Source organism: Serpula lacrymans (assembly GCF_000218685.1).
Source record: "Serpula lacrymans var. lacrymans S7.9 unplaced genomic scaffold SERLAscaffold_7, whole genome shotgun sequence".
Taxonomy (NCBI): domain Eukaryota; kingdom Fungi; phylum Basidiomycota; class Agaricomycetes; order Boletales; family Serpulaceae; genus Serpula; species Serpula lacrymans.
Genome location: NW_006763296.1, coordinates 2,026,134 through 2,047,827, shown reverse-complemented (window position 1 = coordinate 2,047,827; position 21,694 = coordinate 2,026,134). Strand labels below are relative to the sequence as shown.

At 45.3% G+C, this 21,694-nt stretch overlaps 5 protein-coding genes across 5 annotated transcripts; 1 reads left to right on the top strand and 4 right to left on the bottom strand.

The window, feature by feature from the left end:
• Window positions 1–322: 322 nt before the first annotated feature.
• On the top strand, window positions 323–3,495 carry SERLADRAFT_415804 (uncharacterized protein; the record flags this gene model as incomplete). The annotated part of the gene is made up of 8 exons (XM_007318826.1): window positions 323–442; window positions 530–584; window positions 638–703; window positions 825–1,016; window positions 1,091–1,374; window positions 1,423–1,877; window positions 1,935–1,969; window positions 2,000–3,495. 8 exons carry the CDS (start codon window positions 323–325, stop codon window positions 3,493–3,495), a joined length of 2,703 nt encoding a protein of 900 aa, XP_007318888.1.
• Window positions 3,496–13,558: 10,063 nt separating this feature from the next.
• Window positions 13,559–15,523, bottom strand: SERLADRAFT_468783 (uncharacterized protein; the record flags this gene model as incomplete). Its single annotated transcript, XM_007318825.1, has 6 exons — window positions 13,559–14,321; window positions 14,374–14,511; window positions 14,576–14,750; window positions 14,801–15,143; window positions 15,205–15,319; window positions 15,371–15,523. 6 exons carry the CDS (start codon window positions 15,411–15,413, stop codon window positions 14,212–14,214), a joined length of 924 nt encoding a protein of 307 aa, XP_007318887.1.
• Window positions 15,524–15,563: 40 nt separating this feature from the next.
• On the bottom strand, window positions 15,564–16,512 carry SERLADRAFT_468776 (uncharacterized protein; the record flags this gene model as incomplete). The annotated part of the gene is made up of 2 exons (XM_007318824.1): window positions 15,564–16,209; window positions 16,260–16,512. The coding sequence occupies 2 exons, from the start codon at window positions 16,485–16,487 to the stop codon at window positions 15,697–15,699; spliced, it is 741 nt and encodes a 246-aa protein (XP_007318886.1).
• Window positions 16,513–16,545: 33 nt separating this feature from the next.
• Window positions 16,546–17,746, bottom strand: SERLADRAFT_468775 (uncharacterized protein; the record flags this gene model as incomplete). The annotated part of the gene is made up of 2 exons (XM_007318823.1): window positions 16,546–17,267; window positions 17,322–17,746. Coding segments are annotated over 2 exons (1,119 nt in total), but the record flags the coding sequence as incomplete, so codon positions are not given.
• Window positions 17,747–18,559: 813 nt separating this feature from the next.
• SERLADRAFT_468772 (uncharacterized protein) lies at window positions 18,560–21,244 on the bottom strand (the record flags this gene model as incomplete). Its single annotated transcript, XM_007318822.1, has 12 exons — window positions 18,560–18,698; window positions 18,763–18,813; window positions 18,869–18,947; window positions 19,001–19,066; window positions 19,122–19,514; window positions 19,567–19,574; window positions 19,628–19,864; window positions 19,927–20,217; window positions 20,270–20,746; window positions 20,801–20,893; window positions 20,951–21,087; window positions 21,141–21,244. 12 exons carry the CDS (start codon window positions 21,188–21,190, stop codon window positions 18,664–18,666), a joined length of 1,917 nt encoding a protein of 638 aa, XP_007318884.1.
• Between the last annotated feature and the right edge of the window lie 450 nt (window positions 21,245–21,694).

Genomic DNA, 21,694 nt, shown 5'->3' with positions numbered 1-21,694 from the left:
TGAATCAGACACTTCAAGTAATCCTGAACAGGCAGAATCACAGCAATTTGCTCTAACGAGATGTTGACACAAGAGGGCATGTAGGAAAGCTTGGGACATCCCCACACCTACCAGTGGTTTGTATTCTGAATAAAAAGGAATTGTGCCTCAAAGTAGCGCACATAGCCTCTTTATCAGTTCCAGTCTAAGTAACTCGTACTTTGAGCTGGCCCTGATGAGTCAGTGAGTTGGAACTTGCACGGTGTATGGTCATATTTGTACAGTTAAGTACCACCAGGAATCATTTTCATCTATGGATGCTCACTCTAATCCTGCAAATAACATGTCTCTTTCTGAAGAGGAGGAGGATGCCTATCATCGTACTCAGGATCAGAAAGTCATTGAAAATATTGGGGATTTTGATCCTTCGAAGAGGAGCATGCTTCCAAATGCTCTCGCCATGGTGTGCCAAGAAGAGGACTGACTCGACCCCAAATTCAATCTTGTCCGCAACACAAGGGTTCTCCTAGGTAATGAACCAGACCTCAAGGTCACATTGGAGAAAGCGTGGATCAAGAAAGAGTTCAAGGATATAAGGAATCGAGGTAAGTTTATTCCAGGCCCGCTTACTTGGCACGATCTAGCAACTTGCTCCCAGATATATTACGCCTTCCGAGTCAAATTAGAGAAACTAAAGAGAAATCTCAGTCGCATAAGGAATTAGGTAAGTTCGACTTGTGTGTCAAAAATTCAGTCTCTCACAAACACTATATGATGTGTAGACAAGAGTAGGTACTTACTGCTTCTCTACTTCAGGAAGACACCACTTATGTTTCTTTCACCAGTGGTCAAGTCGGCTTGGAATAAGGAATACACAGGGGAAATGCACACACTTCTCTTTGACAATATTAATGCCATGAACCGCCGCTCAACTTACTCTGGCTTTGCATCGATAGTCCAGAGTTCGGGCACGGGGAAGTCGCGGATGGTCCACGAACAGGCTAAGCTCGTCTTCACTCTCCCCTTCAATTTGCGCAGTGAGCGAGATGACCAGTGTAATGTTTTACGTATGATATTTAGACGTATTCACTAATTGAAATCCTGTGGTTAGTTATGCCTTATCCTGGGCCCGACAACAATGTCCGCCAATTCCTCGTCGGATTTCTGTCTAACCCCGGTGGACAGGGGGTTTCGATGGCCAAGATAAACATAACCCTTTTTCTAGGAAAAATCTATCAGTTAGCCGCTGAACGACTCAGCTTGCTGCTGAATGGTGGCCGAATGAAGCGCCAAGAACTTGCCGAGCGCTGGTACAATTATCTTCAGGCTAAAGGAAACCGTTCAACGCTTTATGAAGCTGCCCTAAAAGGTACCAAGGAATACCTATTACACTCGGTGTGTTTCTTCGTTTAGTCAGACGCGAGTGCTTTGATTAATGTGAAGGTATCCTCCTGCAAGAACAATGGGGAAGATATCAAGTCGAAAACGAAGGAGTGGCTTGTTAAACTCGTCGGAACCATCACGGAACATATAACTGATGACGTTCCGGATGATCAATGTGTGAAGGTTATGCTGTACTTTGATGAAGCTCATGCATTGATACCTTCATCTGACCAGGAGCCACAGATCAATGTTCTTGAAGTACTGCAGTCGTGTCTGGCTGATACGCATAGGAGAGCCCATTTTGCCTTGTTCTTGTCGACGGTGTCCAAACTACAAGACTTTGCACCTGTACAGCACCTGGCCAACTCTGCACGTGCTCGAGTGCCCGGCCCGCTCCAGGCACCGATAACAGAGGTGCCATTCGATTGCTGGTCAGGCCTCCCAATTTGTCCCCACCTTTACAAATTGGGTGATCTTTCAAAAATTAGGTTTATGGCTCGGTTCGGTAGACCTCTGTGAGCTTCTCAGCATTTAGACATCCGGCATTGATTGATTTTGTCGCTTATTTCCAGTTATTGGGCTCTACTGAACGAGTCGGTTCCTGACAGTGAGGAAATAATGTTGGATTTGATTTGAGCCAAGATTGTTGGTCGCAATGTTCCTGAAAAACTACCGCCAGTAGAGAAGCAGCTGAAGGAAATAATTGTACTTTTAGATGTGCGGCTCTTGCTTAATTACGAGCTATACCGTGACATGACTATCAATCACGAGGCCAACCTGGTGGCGAGCCACATGCGTATGAATTACTCCATCCCAGAAACTCGAGAGTATCTTCGCTCTAGCTATTCTTCCGAGTTTATTCTGGCTGAGGCAGCCGCTAGGAATTTGGAAATGTATTGCGACAATTTTACGGTGATTTTGAAAGCCCTGGAAAACGAATTCAAATCTGGTCTGCTGGACAAGGGAGCGATGGGTGAACTTGTCGCTCGCTTGCTCCTCATCTTTGCGTATGATCGAGCCATTAGAAATAGTTACTCCACCAAACCCCAAAACTACAGTCAGGGTGTCAGGTTAATCGACTTCCTGAAGGCATTATTCTCCGAAACTTGGATGGACGAAATCATGCGGTGCATTCCAGACAATGTGTCCAGTGAAGTCACGTTAAAAGACATGTTCAAGGAGTCGTACATTCGTTTCACGCATTTTGGGAAGATGGTAGACGACACTGGCACGACAACAGAGGCAATGTATGCTGCGTTCCTCAGGGGCATGGCGATCATCACGCGAGACAATCAGCAGGGCGTGGATATCATGATTCCTATTCTCATGTGGGACAAAGAGCTTTGCGAATATGTCATGACTGCGATACTTATCCAAGTCAAGTGGCGCATCTGTGCAGGATCTATCAACGCATACTTGATTAACCAGAGAGACATCAACTTATTTCCTGACGACTGCATTTCCAAAGAAGTTCAGAATGATGTTCAATCCGATCCCTACTTTGAGTTCACCTTGGAGAGACCTAGAGAGAACTCTGGTGAGCCAGTGCGTCCTTACATCAGTCTAATATTGGAGCTGGGAGTTCAGCCGAAGCTGCCTCGTGGATCTGGTATAAACTCCCAAGTTTACAAAAATCTTGCCAAAAAGACTGCTCCAAGGGTAGTACAGTCAGTCCAGATTGTTGAGAGAGGTTCACATTCTACTGCCAAGAGACAAAAACTGGACCATTTAGATACACTGTCGAAGATTCACGTCATCAAAGGAGGGAAAATTCGCCATCACCACGACCTTCATCCCCGTTACAACATCTTTGCTTACGGCTGCTCGAGTACCGTTTATAGAGCCATCGATGGCACGGATAAAAATGTCTTGGCTAAACTTCTTCGTATTCATGATCTCCTTGCGGAGCATCCTCGCCAGGACTCAAGATCACTCGAAGCTGTTCGAAGGATGAAGCCGTTTTGGAGTGCTGGAGAACCGAGTTATCACTGGCTCGAAAGTAACCTGTTGAACCCTAAAAACGCAATGAATGTTGATGAGGAAGATGAGGGAGGTCAACTGGCTGGCTTCGTCGTTACGGGTTCCATGGAGGATACTGACACATCGGCCTATGACGATGTGTTTGAGACTTAATATTGCATACATGCCTCCATAATCCAGAACACCTATCTCTCTGCAATGTTTGTACAATGTAAAGTTTGGATAGCTGCAAAAATAGTAAACCCCGAGGATAGAAACATAGCTAGCTGGGTCTGGAATGAACAATACAATGATACAAACTAAGATGTTATAAACTTCTGGGAAAGCTGATGATAAAATTCACGAGAAGTAAGTTTGCTAGTGCTGATATGTCCAATACTCATAACATACTCGTATTAAGCACGATAAATGTTCTTAACAAGACAGGTTCCAGACAACATTATACCACCTCGCAATCAAAACAAAGGCCGTCGGGCAGTAGGTGCATGTCATGTCATTGAAAAATTTGCTGTGCAAGTTGTCGGAGGCTTGATTGAAGGGGACATGGAACAATTGGGTGGCCTTTTCTTCTCCGAGCCGGAAGACCTTGCAAAAACGCATCTCACATCTTTCAATTTTAATGCTTTTGTTTGCCATGTACAACAAACAGCTCCGCTTCTATGGGACCTCCTTGAGTGAGCAGTTTATAGTAGAAAACAATGGGCACAAACACTGTGACAAAACTGGATAAACCTGGTCTCTGCCAAAGCAGCCATTGTTCTCCATGGAGCATAGCCACCACTCCATGGAGTAACCATTGTTCTCCTAGGAGCACAATTGTACTCCTAGGAGTCATTATACTGTAGTGAGTAGCACCTCCGACTATAAGTAGTAGGGGGTTTAGTATAGGAATACCTCAGTCGTTTCTATAGCCTCTTGGGCAGCGGCTGAGGTATGTTACATTACATTTATTAGAGATCACCTTAAACTAACATCCATTGTAGTTTCACTTAGGTAAATAATAAAGTCGTTTCTATAGCCTCTCGGGCAGTGGCTGAGTTTCACATAGTTTTATTAGGTTATGAGCCCTGGTGTGCAAAAGCTACGCAGGAAATAATTCTTATTTGAAACGGCAACCTCGGAACCATGACCACAGCACATGATACATCCTCATGTCCAGTTCTCACTGGACCCAACAATTTTCAGATATGGAAACTCCGGATCATCTCAAAGCTACGTTGGGAAAAAGCTCTCCGGGTTGTTACTGGAGAGGAGCTTAAGCCCTCACCAGGAAAACCTACCTCCTTGGAGGATCCTGAGATCACCTGGATACTTAAGGATGAGAAGGCACATGGAATCATCCAGGACCACATCTCTGATGCCCTCCTAATGAGGACTGGAGACCTCACCAGCTCCAAGGAGTTATTTGATAAACTTGTCTCACTCCATCAGACATCCAACATTGCCTCGGCGTTCTATTCATTCCAGCAACTCACCAAATTGTCCTGGGATGGGACATCACCTATCCAGGACCACATTGCGAAAATCTGGACAATTTATTCACACCTCTCCGGAATGAAACTAGGAGTTGATACCAAACTCATGGCTTTCGCTCTTCTCCAATCTCTCCCATGCACTCCTGAATGGCAAATATTTCAGTCATCAGTAATCAACACGATTGAAGAAAATAAACTTACCTTTGATGCAGTTGAGATCCGGATCACTGCAGGAGTTGCACGACAGTCAGGGAAGGCCCCTGGAGGTTCCAAATCAGCACTCAAATCCGAGGAGAAGTGGTGTGACTTCCACAAAGCTAAATCACACAATACCTCAGAGTGTCAAACACTTCAGTCAGCTGGAAAAGGTCAAAGGAAGAAGGGAAAGGAAAGATACAAGGATAAAGGAAAAGAGAAGAAAAAGGCAAATACGGCGGAGCAATCATCTGGATCTGACTCCAAGGAGGAACAGAGTCATATTGCATTGGAACATGTACATATTTTCAAGCCCCTTGCTAAATGCATTCAAGCTTACCTTGTGTCAGAACCCGATAAGACCAAAACAACAATTATTATTGACTCCGGAGCAACATCCCACATGGTCCCTCACCGCTCCTGGTTTGAGCCAGGAACATACCATGTTCTGCATCCTCCGAGGACAATCAGTTTTGGGGATGAATCCTTTGTAAATGCCATTGGAATTGGAACAGTAATCCTACAAGCAACTGTTGGCAAAAAGGACTACAATATTGCACTGTCAAATGTCTTACTTGTGCCAAACTTCACGTTAGCACTCGCCTCTGTCCACAAATTGTCCAAAACGGGGTTATCAACACTTTTTCCAGCAGGGTCAAATGCTTGTGAAGTTTGGAAAAAGGAGGAACTTATCCTCACTGCGTTACACAAGCGAGGACTTTATCACATCCAAGCAAAACCCAAAATCAACCTGGAGTCAGCTTTTGCAGCAGTAGATGTAAATTTATTGCACAGGAGAATGGGACACATTGGAATGGATCACTTGCAACAAATGGTTACAAAAAGACAGCTCCAGGACATAGACACCCTTACCGGAACCCCGGAGTTTTGTGAACCTTGTGCTTTAGGAAAGATGAAGAAATTACCTTCCAAGTCCACTGGAGGAAACCGAGCCAAGCGCCCCATACAAATTGTGCACACAGATGTTGGAGGACAAATCAAACCAACTTCCAGGGAGGGTTTTCGGCACTGGATTATCATTGTAGATGATTTCTCCAAATTTCCATGGATCTATTTCCTAAAACATAAAAGTGAAGCACTGGAATAATACAAGCAATGGAAAGAAGATGTCCAAACATTCTTCCGGACTCATTTCGGAGAAGAAAACTTCACTCCACTGTACACAGAATTCCTCCAGAGTGATGGGGGACGAGAATATACTGGCAATGCATTCAATAAATCAACTCCGAGGAGATGGTGTCATCCAAGAAACTACAGCTGCAGATACTCCGGTGTCAATGATGAGAACTGCAGTTAGAAAACCACACACAAAACAAACTAACACACAATCCTCCCAGATTCCATGGAACTTGTTTATGGGCTTTGCCTCCTAGAACAGTGGAGTGGTCTGGTTGTTCGTGGGGTGGTACGTATAAAGATCCTTCAAAGTAAAACCCAGAGGTGTATGAGTGTGGGTTTTGAGGAGGAGGGATAGTTGATTTTATAGAAGGATAGGGGCTTTGTGACGAGTATAGACGAGCACTACCTTGCTAATTGTAGCACAAGGTAGGTTTGAGAACGACAATATGACGAGGTTCCCAGTGATAGCAGGCTCCTGATGCACAAACTGTAGTGCTCAGAAGGACTCTAATCGAAAGGGATGACAATGACTTCAAAAGTGGGAAGTGACGATGACAGCAGTTGACAGTGGTAGAAGTGGGAAGTGTTGTGACCACACTGGATCACAAGTAGCAGAGTAGTGAACTTGAGAGTAGAGAAGAAGTCTAGAGTGGAGTTCTTGTTCTTTTTACAAGGTAAAATACAGGGGTTTATATAGTAAAAGAAAAGTAGGCTATGCACAGTATAGCTGTGCAAAAAAGAATGAGAAAGAATATGAAGGAAGGAATGTACGCTGACGAATCCTGCGTAGGTAGTACAGGATAAGATTGTCAAAAAAGGAAAAGAAAGAGATAGAACAATGAATGCTGTGAGTAATGTCACAGGTTTGTACAGCCATAAAGTAAAGTCCAATAGCAAAAAGAGAGCAGGAAAATCATGATGTCATGGGAAGATGCAGTAAAAAAAGGGCAAGGCAAAACACTATCAGTATCAACACAGTTCCTTTATTATCAGTCAGACATTCTAAAAAAATATGTGTCCATAAAAATGATTCAAAAATCAAAAATAATTGCACTGTAAATGAATGTTCTGCTGAAGAAAAAGAAACTGGAGCCACTGGTCCACCACCTAGTCCAAATCCGACAGTTCCATGGCCTTACCAATGGACTGGTTGTGTTGGACCACCTGATCAAACGAGGGAGGGAGAGGAGTAGTTCCAATTTGGAACAAGTGAGTCCCAGGCAGCGTGTGGTAGGTGTAGCTGTAGCGAAGACGATGGACAAAAGATAAGTGTACCCAAGTGAATGGGACAGCGATGAACATGGGCGACGCAAGGGGATGAACCTTCTCCAGCTCAAAAATTACCCACCCACGCTCCAACCAGGCAAGACGAGCGACCGATGTTTTGATAGTATATGATGGTAGATCGACGTCATAAAGATGGACCTGTTGCCCTATTTGAACCGGCCGCCGGGGCTTTGCTGATATCAGCAGTGGCACGTGGTAGTCAACGGATCGGCGACGGAAGCGGATAGGAAGTGGTGACATCAGAAATGGTGGGGGTGCAAATAAAATGAGGAGGAGGAGGGTGGAGGTGACGGAAAAGTGGATTAGAATGGGGATCCAGAAATGACTGTCAGGTGAGAATAAAAAGGAGAGGAAGGGGCCCATGGTGGGGCTAGGCAAAGGAAGGGGAGTAAGGGAAACGACAAAAGCGAGGGCGCAATGCAATGTGTAGCCAGTGGTGACGCGAAAATTTGCCGAAATGCCGAAACATGGAAAGTACCGGATGGAAAAGCAAAGGTGAGCGTGACTGGATTGCTTAATAGAGGTGATGCTGATCAGCCACAAGTTCGAAAAAGGCAATATTAATTACTATTCCACGTGGCACTGTGCCTGTGTGGCGCAAAGGCGAGTCTTTTGAATATTCGCTTCATTATTGACACCTGTCCATGCTACCAATCAACTTTGGTGCATGACACCGGAACAAAATGACATTGCAGAACTCATGAATCAGACATTGGCTACATTAGCAACCACTATGCTCCAAGATTCCAAGCTCCCAAAGTCATTTTGGGTAGATGCCATGCAAACAGCTGCATATATCACAACACGCAGCCCAGCATCAGGACTCCATGGAAAGACCCCATATGAAATACTGTTTAAAAGGAGAGTTGATCCAACTTTCTTTCGCCCTTTTGGATGCCAAGCATATGTCTTGATTTTGAAAGACAAAAGGCAAGGGAAGTTTTACTCCAAGGGGCGCAAAGCCATAATGATTGGCTACACACATGGAAAGCAAGCCTACAAACTCCTAGACACTGAAAAACGGACTGTGTTTTCCAGTTGGCATGTCATATTCAATGAATCCGGAAAGGTACAAAAGGATGACACTGCTCCCTGGAAGTTGGTTTTTTCGTCGATCTACCATCATATACTATCAAAACATCGGTCGCTCGTCTTGCCTGGTTGGAGCGTGGGTGGGTAATTTTTGAGCTGGAGAAGGTTCATCCCCTTGCGTCGCCCATGTTCATCGCTGTCCCATTCACTTGGGTACACTTATCTTTTGTCCATCGTCTTCGCTACAGCTACACCTACCACACGCTGCCTGGGACTCACTTGTTCCAAATTGGAACTACTCCTCTCCCTCCCTCGTTTGATCAGGTGGTCCAACACAACCAGTCCATTGGTAAGGCCATGGAACTGTCGGATTTGGACTAGGTGGTGGACCAGTGGCTCCAGTTTCTTTTTCTTCAGCAGAACATTCATTTACAGTGCAATTATTTTTGATTTTTGAATCATTTTTATGGACACATATTTTTTTAGAATGTCTGACTGATAATAAAGGAACTGTGTTGATACTGATAGTGTTTTGCCTTGCCCTTTTTTTACTGCATCTTCCCATGACATCATGATTTTCCTGCTCTCTTTTTGCTATTGGACTTTACTTTATGGCTGTACAAACCTGTGACATTACTCACAGCATTCATTGTTCTATCTCTTTCTTTTCCTTTTTTGACAATCTTATCCTGTACTACCTACGCAGGATTCGTCAGCGTACATTCCTTCCTTCATATTCTTTCTCATTCTTTTTTGCACAGCTATACTGTGCATAGCCTACTTTTCTTTTACTATATAAACCCCTGTATTTTACCTTGTAAAAAGAACAAGAACTCCACTCTAGACTTCTTCTCTACTCTCAAGTTCACTACTCTGCTACTTGTGATCCAGTGTGGTCACAACACTTCCCACTTCTACCACTGTCAACTGCTGTCATCGTCACTTCCCACTTTTGAAGTCATTGTCATCCCTTTCGATTAGAGTCCTTCTGAGCACTACAGTTTGTGCATCAGGAGCCTGCTATCACTGGGAACCTCGTCATATTGTCGTTCTCAAACCTACCTTGTGCTACAATTAGCAAGGTAGTGCTCGTCTATACTCGTCACAAAGCCCCTATCCTTCTATAAAATCAACTATCCCTCCTCCTCAAAACCCACACTCATACACCTCTGGGTTTTACTTTGAAGGATCTTTATACGTACCACCCCACGAACAACCAGACCACTCCACTGTTCTAGGAGGCAAAGCCCATAAACAAGTTCCATGGAATCTGGGAGGATTGTGTGTTAGTTTGTTTTGTGTGTGGTTTTCTAACTGCAGTTCTCATCATCGACACCGGAGTATCTGCAGCTGTAGTTTCTTGGATGACACCATCTCCTCGGAGTTGATTTATTGAATGCATTGCCAGTATATTCTCGTCCCCCATCACTCTGGAGGAATTCTGTGTACAGTGGAGTGAAGTTTTCTTCTCCGAAATGAGTCCGGAAGAATGTTTGGACATCTTCTTTCCATTGCTTGTATTATTCCAGTGCTTCACTTTTATGTTTTAGGAAATAGATCCATGGAAATTTGGAGAAATCATCTACAATGATAATCCAGTGCCGAAAACCCTCCCTGGAAGTTGGTTTGATTTGTCCTCCAACATCTGTGTGCACAATTTGTATGGGGCGCTTGGCTCGGTTTCCTCCAGTGGACTTGGAAGGTAATTTCTTCATCTTTCCTAAAGCACAAGGTTCACAAAACTCCGGGGTTCCGGTAAGGGTGTCTATGTCCTGGAGCTGTCTTTTTGTAACCATTTGTTGCAAGTGATCCATTCCAATGTGTCCCATTCTCCTGTGCAATAAATTTACATCTACTGCTGCAAAAGCTGACTCCAGGTTGATTTTGGGTTTTGCTTGGATGTGATAAAGTCCTCGCTTGTGTAACGCAGTGAGGATAAGTTCCTCCTTTTTCCAAACTTCACAAGCATTTGACCCTGCTGGAAAAAGTGTTGATAACCCCGTTTTGGACAATTTGTGGACAGAGGCGAGTGCTAACGTGAAGTTTGGCACAAGTAAGACATTTGACAGTGCAATATTGTAGTCCTTTTTGCCAACAGTTGCTTGTAGGATTACTGTTCCAATTCCAATGGCATTTACAAAGGATTCATCCCCAAAACTGATTGTCCTCGGAGGATGCAGAACATGGTATGTTCCTGGCTCAAACCAGGAGCGGTGAGGGACCATGTGGGATGTTGCTCCGGAGTCAATAATAATTGTTGTTTTGGTCTTATCGGGTTCTGACACAAGGTAAGCTTGAATGCATTTAGCAAGGGGCTTGAAAATATGTACATGTTCCAATGCAATATGACTCTGTTCCTCCTTGGAGTCAGATCCAGATGATTGCTCCGCCGTATTTGCCTTTTTCTTCTCTTTTCCTTTATCCTTGTATCTTTCCTTTCCCTTCTTCCTTTGACCTTTTCCAGCTGACTGAAGTGTTTGACACTCTGAGGTATTGTGTGATTTAGCTTTGTGGAAGTCACACCACTTCTCCTCGGATTTGAGTGCTGATTTGGAACCTCCAGGGGCCTTCCCTGACTGTCGTGCAACTCCTGCAGTGATCCGGATCTCAACTGCATCAAAGGTAAGTTTATTTTCTTCAATCGTGTTGATTACTGATGACTGAAATATTTGCCATTCAGGAGTGCATGGGAGAGATTGGAGAAGAGCGAAAGCCATGAGTTTGGTATCAACTCCTAGTTTCATTCCGGAGAGGTGTGAATAAATTGTCCAGATTTTCGCAATGTGGTCCTGGATAGGTGATGTCCCATCCCAGGACAATTTGGTGAGTTGCTGGAATGAATAGAACGCCGAGGCAATGTTGGATGTCTGATGGAGTGAGACAAGTTTATCAAATAACTCCTTGGAGCTGGTGAGGTCTCCAGTCCTCATTAGGAGGGCATCAGAGATGTGGTCCTGGATGATTCCATGTGCCTTCTCATCCTTAAGTATCCAGGTGATCTCAGGATCCTCCAAGGAGGTAGGTTTTCCTGGTGAGGGCTTAAGCTCCTCTCCAGTAACAACCCGGAGAGCTTTTTCCCAACGTAGCTTTGAGATGATCCGGAGTTTCCATATCTGAAAATTGTTGGGTCCAGTGAGAACTGGACATGAGGATGTATCATGTGCTGTGGTCATGGTTCCGAGGTTGCCGTTTCAAATAAGAATTATTTCCTGCGTAGCTTTTGCACACCAGGGCTCATAACCTAATAAAACTATGTGAAACTCAGCCACTGCCCGAGAGGCTATAGAAACGACTGAGGTATTCCTATACTAAACCCCCTACTACTTATAGTCGGAGGTGCTACTCACTACAGTATAATGACTCCTAGGAGTACAATTGTGCTCCTAGGAGAACAATGGTAACTCTATGGAGTGGTGGTTGTTCTCCATGGAGAACAATGGCTGCTTTGGCAGAGACCGGGTTTATCCAGTTTTGTCAGATGGTGGTACAGGACAAAGGATGAAAACGAACACGTGCAAAATGTGACCAAATATATGGGCACACGATTATGCAAGCATCTGCACGAACTTGCGACACTGCAGTGCGTTGTGTTTTGTGTAAAAGTGCACGAGATCACACGCAATCGCAAGTTCTGTTGACTCGAAGTCGCGCCCAAAATCGTGAGTAAGTTTTATGATTGGATTAGATTCGATGTAAATGGTCTGATTCGACAGGATTCTATTTAATTCGGTGTATATTTTGTCGTTTCTTACTGGGACTCGGTAGTGTGACAAGGAACAGTGTTGCCGAACACATCAGCTTGTTCCGAAACGGGCCCGTTTCGAAAGGGCACCGTTTTTAAACGAAACGAGACTTTTTTAGCGGGCGACGTTTTGAGACGGTGGCTGCCTAACGACTCTCCATCTACATTGTGAATAGCAATAGCTTCGGCATGAAACCGTGGCTGAGGTATTGAGATTGCTAAGAGATCATTCCACCTGCTAAACCGTGGCTCAGTATTTTGCCGTCTAAGAAGAATCCACTGAATAGCTCTCACGAGGCCCTTGTTCAGAATCGCCAATGGTTAAGATACCAGTCAACGAATAGCTTAACACAGCTATCGCACTCTTTTCTCCACTAGACCCTACTCCATGGCTAACGAGGCATTAATCTCCTGCACTTCACGACAAGTAAGCATGGGGTTCAGATCAAGTGGCTGCTCGCAAATCCATCCGTCGACCCTCCCTATACCCTCGATTCTAACGTTGCCAATCGAGCGACCAATCTCCTTCCGCCTCCGAACCACCGTGGTGAGTTTGTGAAAATTTATGTTTGGAGAATCCAGGACTAGCTCCTGAAGACATTTCCAGTACACTTCACTGTCACCACTTGCTCGGCCAACCAAGGTCTCAAGGACTATTTCCAAACAGCCGAAGAGTCGGAGGGAGGTGACGTCGGGAAAAGCAGAGGCGAGGGCCCATGCAAGATTAGAAGTAACGAGCTCGCTGCAGTGTAAGATAAGGGTTTGGAGTCCGGAATAAGCAGGAGGGTCCGGTGGAAGGGATTCTAAAAGATCACCCAGTACCTTAGGACTCTGATACGTGAGACCTAGTGTTAGATGGACCAATAGTGGTGCCCTAATGGTTGAAAGCGTTCCACATGAGATATAACCAGTTCGCTGCCTTTCTTCTCGAGGCCTGAAACGCAAAAAGCGCAAATGATGAAGTTCGACGATATCAGGGTGTCTATTTGAGCTGAAATAAACTGGGGCATCTATTGCAAGGCTCGTCAGGTACGGCAGTTCACCAAGAAGAGCGCATAAGCCTCCATATTCGATATGACACGGATTAGATATGACAAGGGAAGTCAAGGTCTTCGGATTGAGAGGTATATTGAACGTGCTTGCTGGTAGGTCCTGCATTTCGAGCAACGACAGTATAGGGGCTCCTCCTCTCAAAAGTGGCGGGGGTCTGTTTATCGATCCACCGTCCTGGATTAAGATAAGCGTCCTAAGGGAGGGAGCGTATCCCCTTATTAACCACGAAAGTGATGGGGAAATCGAGGTAAAATGAGCAACAACCTCCAAGCGGTGGCAGCGAAGCATGCAGCTATCCATAAAAACTTCGATACGCTCATACTCGGGTAGAGAGCGATCGAAGCCTGCACTGAGGAACCGAATACTGAGAGGACATTGCCATGAGCGTTTGATATACAAGTCCAGTAGATTCATGGACTGCCTCTGGTATACGCAGATGTCCATGGCCCATAGCGATGGAGTTCCAATAGTAAGGGCTTTCCAACGAGCGCATACATGCGAGAAATCTAACAATTTATAGCGCCTCCTCCTATTGGGGGCATCGACGAGGACCTGATGAAATATCATGACCAGAACATCATCTGGAATTTTATGGATATATCCCGACTGTGTGCCACCCAACAATCTACGTTGTGATATGTCAACCTGCCGAGCTGAAAGATTTGTCGTGTTCAGCTTTGACCCTGGCTGTGGTACTAAAGACCCAGTGGTACTTTACCCAAGAGAATAACTCTGAGTCAGACAGTGACTGGAATATTGGAAGGAATCGACAGACATTTCAGGCTTCTTTCTGCGGTAGTACAAGGACATGAAGGCAATAAAGACGAATGTGAGTGTGTACGTAATTCGATGTATGCGGCCAGAATCACAGGTGGCTAATCTATGTTTACAAGAGCTTTCAAAGACAGCGCAAACGAGATAAGTTATCTCCTATCAATAGCTACTTCAGCCGTCACCATCGAGCACACTCGGAATGTAGAATGTCAGAACTCCACCAGCGTCCGCCACTTCCCCGATGTACACATACAAAATAATACAGTGACTGTGACATAGACCTATCGTGATAAACATCAGCAGATATCAGTATGGTCTTTGTCAAGTACTTACATGCAATAGTAGTGGTAGATACAACATGACTGTTTAGGAATTTGAGAAAACTGCGGATAGACACCAGAACAGTGTACATTTTTTCAGGATCTCGGTCTTGATCATCGTCGCTCTTATCTTGCGTTGGCCCTTCTCGATCTGGGAGGCATTAAGCAAGGGCTGCATGTCGGGGTCATGCTGTGCACCAAGATGTAAGACTTACTCATGGGTGGATTCGCGCAACCTACCCATTGCGTTTCAAGCGTTACATCATCGGTGCTAATCGAAATTTGTAATTTGCCGTTACTATTAGCACGGATAGCTAGAATGTCAGAAAGGGGACGCAGCCTCTCGACGATGGTACGAATTTTCTGGAGAGGGGGAAGCAGAATGTGAACCTGGGACAAAACCGAATAAGTTGGTGATCTGCTTCTTGGCATAAACGTACGTCTGGCTCAGGGCACAGGGGCTCCCGAAGTTTTTCAACTTCAACAGGTCGCATGACCTCGATTCGAACGTCGTGTGCCACTCGCACTTTCCTCCCTGTTCTAGAAGTCCCAAACATTTCGAAACTTAGAACAGCCTGGTCATTCTTCTTTGCCAATTTCATCACAACCTCATCGGCGTCGTAAGTGGGTAGGATAGCAGCTGCTACGATGGAAGATGCAGCAGATGAAGAAGAGGATCTAAGGGCTGATAGCAGAGCCTCGGTAGAGATTGTGACCGTAATTTGATTGTCTGCATTGGATTGTATTCTATACGAAGTAAAAATCGACTCGGCCTTGACCACTCTGACCTTACGATCGGGACGAATAAGTATATCACGAATAAGAGGATGTCAGTTCTACTTACGACCAAACTTGAATGCCACCTTCATTAGAATCGTTGTGGCAGATGATGTGCATTTCGGCCTCTGTGAACTTTATGATGCATTTCTTTTGGAGTTTCTCTACAGCTTGTATAATACCTGTTCAAATTTATTTAGCCGGTATATCTTAGTTAAACATGCTGTACTCACGAAAGAAAATTGGAACATTTTCAACTGTTGCACGAAAGCGCATTATGCAACCGCACCTACACCAGCCCGAGAGGAACAAAATAATGTTTTCACCACCAGGAGCAACCAAAAACAAGGCGACTGCTGATGAATGTTAATGAACTCACTCCCCTTGTTTATATCATGATGCTTCCGGGGTCCTGATTTTGATTTTCGGAATAAAATATGCCAAAAAATTGGATACTTCTGTAAGTTTACTGTGATACACTATCCACTAACTTAATAATATACAAGACCGCTTAGAACATTTTAGCTAACAGCACCCAAATGAATCCAAAAGCCAGACACTAAGTCCACGCTTCTGAACACACTTTATCAGGCCTCCTACTATTCCTTCCGCGACAGTCCACCTTACCACAATCTTGACATGCACTCAAACAGAATGAGCGACCTCCTTTCCCTTTGCAATCCTGGGACCCACATTTACAACAATGACGAGTGCGTTTTTGAGATGGCTCCAAAATCGCCACTTCGGATCCTGGATTGTCACCAAAGCCAAAGGGTCTCTTCAAGGAATTTTGTTCAGGGGTACTATTATCGGGAGGTGGTGGATTAGGTGGTTGCCCCATGGCATGAGGATAATAAGGATAGGGTGGATATGGATAAGACACATAAGGTCCTGGCTGGGCGAAGGTGAATTGTTGGGGTTGCGCTGCTGCTACAGGCTGTGGAGTAGACATATCATGCGCAGCGTGTGATCCGTTGGCCGAAGCCGAAGTCTGTGGGGCGTTGGTAGCACCCGCATCAGCTACAACGCTGTTTGCTTTCCATGCGTCATTATATTCGTCTGATGTATTATTCTAAAAGGAGCATTAGCCTGTCTATTGATTGCAGGGAAACGTTAACTGACGGCATTGTGACTTGGTCCAGCATCATCATCTTGCATCAGTTCCCCACCATCGTCATGAATATCCTGCTCCGGCTCTTCCTCCATATCTTCCTCCTCCTCCTCTTCCTTTTCAGTGTCATCTGGGACACCATTTTGAATGGCACGAATAATGTGAAGAACAGCCTCCCTGCCCATTCCAGCTTTCAGACATCCCTTTACCATATTCCACAACGACAAGGAGACACCCATAGCATGCCAGTTCCACACATTGGTACCGCTACCCATATCTGTGTCGCCTTGTAGAAGATGTGCTGGGAACTCGTCTTTCAATCTCACAGGGAGAGCTCGTAAGATCGAGGCATCTGTGCTTGCAAATCTCCGACCTTCAGCATTGGTATTCGCGTTGCACATAGAGCTCTTGCAAGCATACTCGCAGCCAATAATAAAGAATGGTTTTTCGAGATCGTATACTTTGATGGGGCCAGATCGAATGCGACCGCGATTGACCAAGGGAGTAGAACAACTGGGACAAGCAATACCGTTAAAGACCAAAGGCTGTGGGTCCCAATATAAGAACCGATGTTCTGAGGGTGTGCGAGCTGTGGAAGCCGAAGCGGTTAGAGAAAAATAAGACGGAGAGGAGGGTAGCCAGAATGTTTTGAGGATCGAATAAAGGGAAGGAATAGAATGGGCTTCCTTATTTTGGGTGGCAGTGGGAGCCAAGGAGACAAGATGAGACTTGAAAGCTTCTTCGACTGTGGGACCAGCAGTAGAAATTGGGTTTGGGGCGGATAGCGCTGAAAGCAGAGTTTGCATGAAGATGTTTGGTTTAGTTCGCAAAAGCTCTGCCCATTCATCTCGATTCAGGCTAGGATCGATATTGTACATTGGCTGGGCAGATGATGCAAGATGAGCACTGCCGTTTGACATCGTTCCCATCGCAGGAGCAGAGACGGATGGCTGCATTGGACCAACTGGAAAACCTGCCTGCCAATGCGAAGGAATTCCAGGATGCTGAGGGTAATATGCCTTGCATATAAATGTCAGCAGAGAGGATATTCAAGATATGCATACAACACTCACCCCTGGGAAAGGAACGGGACCAGGAGTTGCCGGAGGCTGCGAAGCACTGACACTAGTCGGTGGATTGACTTTGCCTGGGCTCTTGCGTGGCCTGTTCGAACGCCGTGGGCCAACAGAGCCAGCAGGCAAACCGTCTTTCCTGGGTCGACCAACAGGTCGTTTTACTTTGTCGGGTAAATGATCAACGTTGTCAAGCGGTGGTTTTTTGCCGCTCCCTTTGGGACGCCCAGGTCTACGTTTGACGGGTGGCGTGTCTGGACCAACAGCAGTTTGAAGTATATTGGGGGTGGAATTGTGATTCGTAGACGGCATGTGTTGCTGAGGTGCACTGGACGTGCTTCCTGGGACGATATTATGGGCTCCCAGGTCGGACGACATGGTGGGCATAGAGCCATCCATCTTCCTTGCCTACAAACATGAAAGTCATCAGACGAGTGAAACGCAGAACACTGAGATTGTATTGGTACCCTGAAGGGTAATTCGAGTATGAATATCGAAGTGAGAAATGCAAAATAATCCTAGCCAAGCGAAGGATAAGTCATTTGGAAAAATGTATTGCGACGCCCACGGTGACAAATGATCATGTAATTTTAATCAAAGAACGGATAAAAACAGAGAAAAGGGACTAAAAAATAAACTACCCAATTTGCGAGACTTGCATTGAATGATACTCACCGATCTAATTATTTGAGCTTGCAGAAGGGCAGATTTCTGTTATCCCCCCTAAAGAGACGCTCGGCTGTTGCTGGCAAGGCGTGAGAAATAACGAAATGGTGTTGATAAATAAGGTTTTTCGCTGCACAAACCGCGCAATCGGAGTATGAAATATTAATATTTAAGTCAGAGATTAGTACCTCTTCAACACACCATCGCATTGAAGGATGAAAAACAGTCAAAAACCCAACGGTGAGTACTACAATTCCATCCTTCTTATGATCCAGCAGATCATATAAAACATCATGATGATTCCAACCGAAAGCAATTAGGAAGTGCCGTCCGAACGCTGTCTCTCTTATGGAGATAGCAGCTGTCGAGTCTCGGTTCCCTGACTTGTACTCTGCTGCATTTTTCAGAATTTAACTCATGCTGTTTCGATTTTAGGCCGGCCGCTTCAGCAGAATTGGAAGTTGTTGTCTAGTTGTGCAGACGTGGAAGGTCTTCACTTATATGTATATTATGTTACCAATGCTTTGAATACATCTAGTTAATCCTCACTTTTAATCATCCAATGCTATTGGCACAGTAAAAGAATTAATCTGTTTTCGAGATTTTACATTTATGACAACATTTGATGCTCTATATGTTTTGCTTCGTATTCGTACAACAGGTCCCAAACAACAATTTACTGCGACAGTTGCTTGATTCTCATGATGATCGCTGAAAATTATATTTTGCAAGTGTCAGTGTCCAAACCACAGAATAAAAAGTTGGAGTAACTTGCCTTGAGGGTCGAGATTCTGATGAGGAATCTGTTCGCTCAAGCCACCACATCCTACGGGAAATAATTTTAGCATTAACATTCGATCCAGCTGGGACGTGAACCCCACCTTCTTTCGTAGTGCCCATGTAAGCGTATTTTGGAGTGAGTTGACGTTCCAGCAACCAGGTCCCGTACTTAGAGCCAAGCTGTTGACTCATTTCAGCAAACCAAAGTCTCAGTCCAAGAAGAAACACCATACCCCAGTCTTTTGGTTCAGCGACTCGACGACGAGGACGAAAGGACTCGCACCAATCTTTTTGATCATCTAGTTTTGTGTGTAAGTGATCCAGTTCCACGCTGCCCTAGAATGGAACTCTTACCGGTTCATCGACCATGTTCAATGTCGGCTTGTTGATCAAGCCGACGTCAAGACCTTCCTGTCGGCATCGCAGAACTGCATCGTATGATCTGTACAGCATTTCTCCGAATGACACGACGTATCCAGCCTTGCCCTCAACTATCGTCTCGTCCTTTCCAGGAACAAATTTGTAGTCACCGTCGAAAAACCTAGTCTTTCCATCTTCCTTCAGGATATATGGCACCTTGGAGCGAGTGGAGAAAACGAAACGTATACCGCGCTCGAAGAATACGCGTTGAATGACAGCAAACATTTGTAGAGGGTCGGCGGGGAAGTAGAGCCATGACTGGACATCCGACAAACCGTTGTCAGCGAAAAGAGAGTTAACACCAAAGTGACAGGTGTTGTCGGCCATCTATAATGAAATATTAGCCTTGTAGATCTTCGCGTATTCATCGGTGACAAACCTCGTCAACTGTGAAGATTAGAAGATCAGCTTTCAGTATCAGCACTAAGAACCACACATACCACCGGAATGAGAGAAATGACACAAAACGTTGCAGTTGTTGAGACGGGCCATGGTGACCTCAGATATGATCATCTCTAGAAATGCGGAGAAAGTGGAGAAGACTCCGAATTTGTCGGCATCAAAACCGAAACCAGCTGCAGCAGAGAAGTTTCCGCGCTCCATAATTCCGGAGGGGACGAATACTTCAGGGTGCTTTTGATGGATGACTTTCAGACCAGTGGAACCTTCCAAATCGCCTGCGCAACAAAGTTGTCAGAAGATCTGGTAGTTAGTAGCGCAAAGAAATAATATATCTCACTATCAATAACCATGACTTTCTTCGCTGCTTCCTCTTTGCTGAGCTTGTCGAGTACCAAGTTGACGGCCTCACCAAAGATGACACGGTTTGCACCGACGTCCTTGGTCGAGCCAATGTACAAGTAAGGCACCGAAGCTGGCTTGATGTTGAGGAGGATGTCGGAAGCAATAGACTCGGGGTATCCGCGGGAAGTGAGGTATTTGATGGCTGCCTTGACTGGAATGACGTCGTGTCCATGAGTGCTGCCTTCTATATCTGCAATTCCGGGAGCCATGACCCGCTTGGAGATAACTAAAAGGCATATTAGCACAGCCAACTTTGACTAGAATCAGACTGGATATACCTGCAGCAGGTCCATCGTAGGTGACAATAGAGCTGATAGCACCCCAAAGGGCATCGATATCTTCACCCTGGACGGTGTAGACCTTGAGACCATGTCCCTCAAGAGTCTTGGTCAAGTCGTACCCTTTCAGGTATTGCGAAGGATGGCCAGCAATAGTGACGTCATTGTCGTCGATGAGCAATTTGACGTTGAGGTTCTGCGCTACAGCCAGTCGGGCAGCTTCAGCGTCGTTGCCTTCCTGCTGCGAACCATCAGAACCAAGACAGAAAAGGGTTTTATCCCGATGAGCCAGGGCGATGCCGTTAACTAATGGCCACATGTGACCCAAACGGCCAGAAGAGAACTTGACACCAGGAGTTAAGCCTAATTCGGGATGGCCAGGAAGTTTGGAGTTGGCCTCGCGGTAGTGGAGGAGATGCTCAGCAGGGAGGGAGCCCTCGAGAGCCGAGAGAAGGTATTGAGTAGCCACTCGGTGTCCTACATACATCGCATTCAGTATCAAACGAATGACAGACATCATTGTTTTCGTACCAGCCTCGTCAAACATAATCGGCAGATACTTGTCGGAGCCCTCGAACAAGCTGAGAAGAATGCAAACTTCGGGAACGGTGTCATAGGCTCCACCTGCATCATAACTCGTTAGAAAACATCCTATGCTTAGCATACAGATATACCACCAACCTGTATGCCCACTCACACCTCTCGCAGCGCCCGTCGCTGTGAAAAGTACAATAGCATCTCGTAACAACTGGATATTGTGGAGTAGCGTCGATTTCTGCTCCTCAGTAAGCTGGGGCTTAGTGGGATCGAGCGTCAATCTGCGATTGCGATGAGTTTGATGGGATAACACAAATACAGGTATAACACCGACTTCTTGTATTTTTTGAGATCGATTGGGAATTCACTGTCTGTACCAGGCATTTTGTTAGAATTTCAGAGGATAGAAGTGAGCAGAGATTGAGTAGATACGCTGAAGAGTGAACGCCGATAATCCGCTTAAGAGTCTTTATCAGACAATCGTGCGAACTTCATATAACCGGGCCGCGCGGCTGGCGACCGTCAGAGTAAATCATAGAAAGCATTTCACAAGGTTACTGCTGGTTACTGTGCCAAAATCTACGAGAAAAGGAGAAAACTAAGACCGAAGTCAAATCCAATGTGCTTGTGTTTCAGCTTGTTCTCAGCATACATTGTTTCAAACACCGTCAATGGGAGAACAGACCTGACCGTGAGGGGTTATCGAATTAGATTAGTGTGCGTGAGGCCTTCTTCGTCGAAAGGATAACTAGTGACATGTCCTGACTGTACGCCGTACGGTAATAAAGTGAACAAGTCCCTACCGTTCCCCGTTATTTTTCACTCCAGAAATAAGCATCACACGGATTTATCATTTCTGGATGGATTTAGTTGAGCAAAGAATTAGAT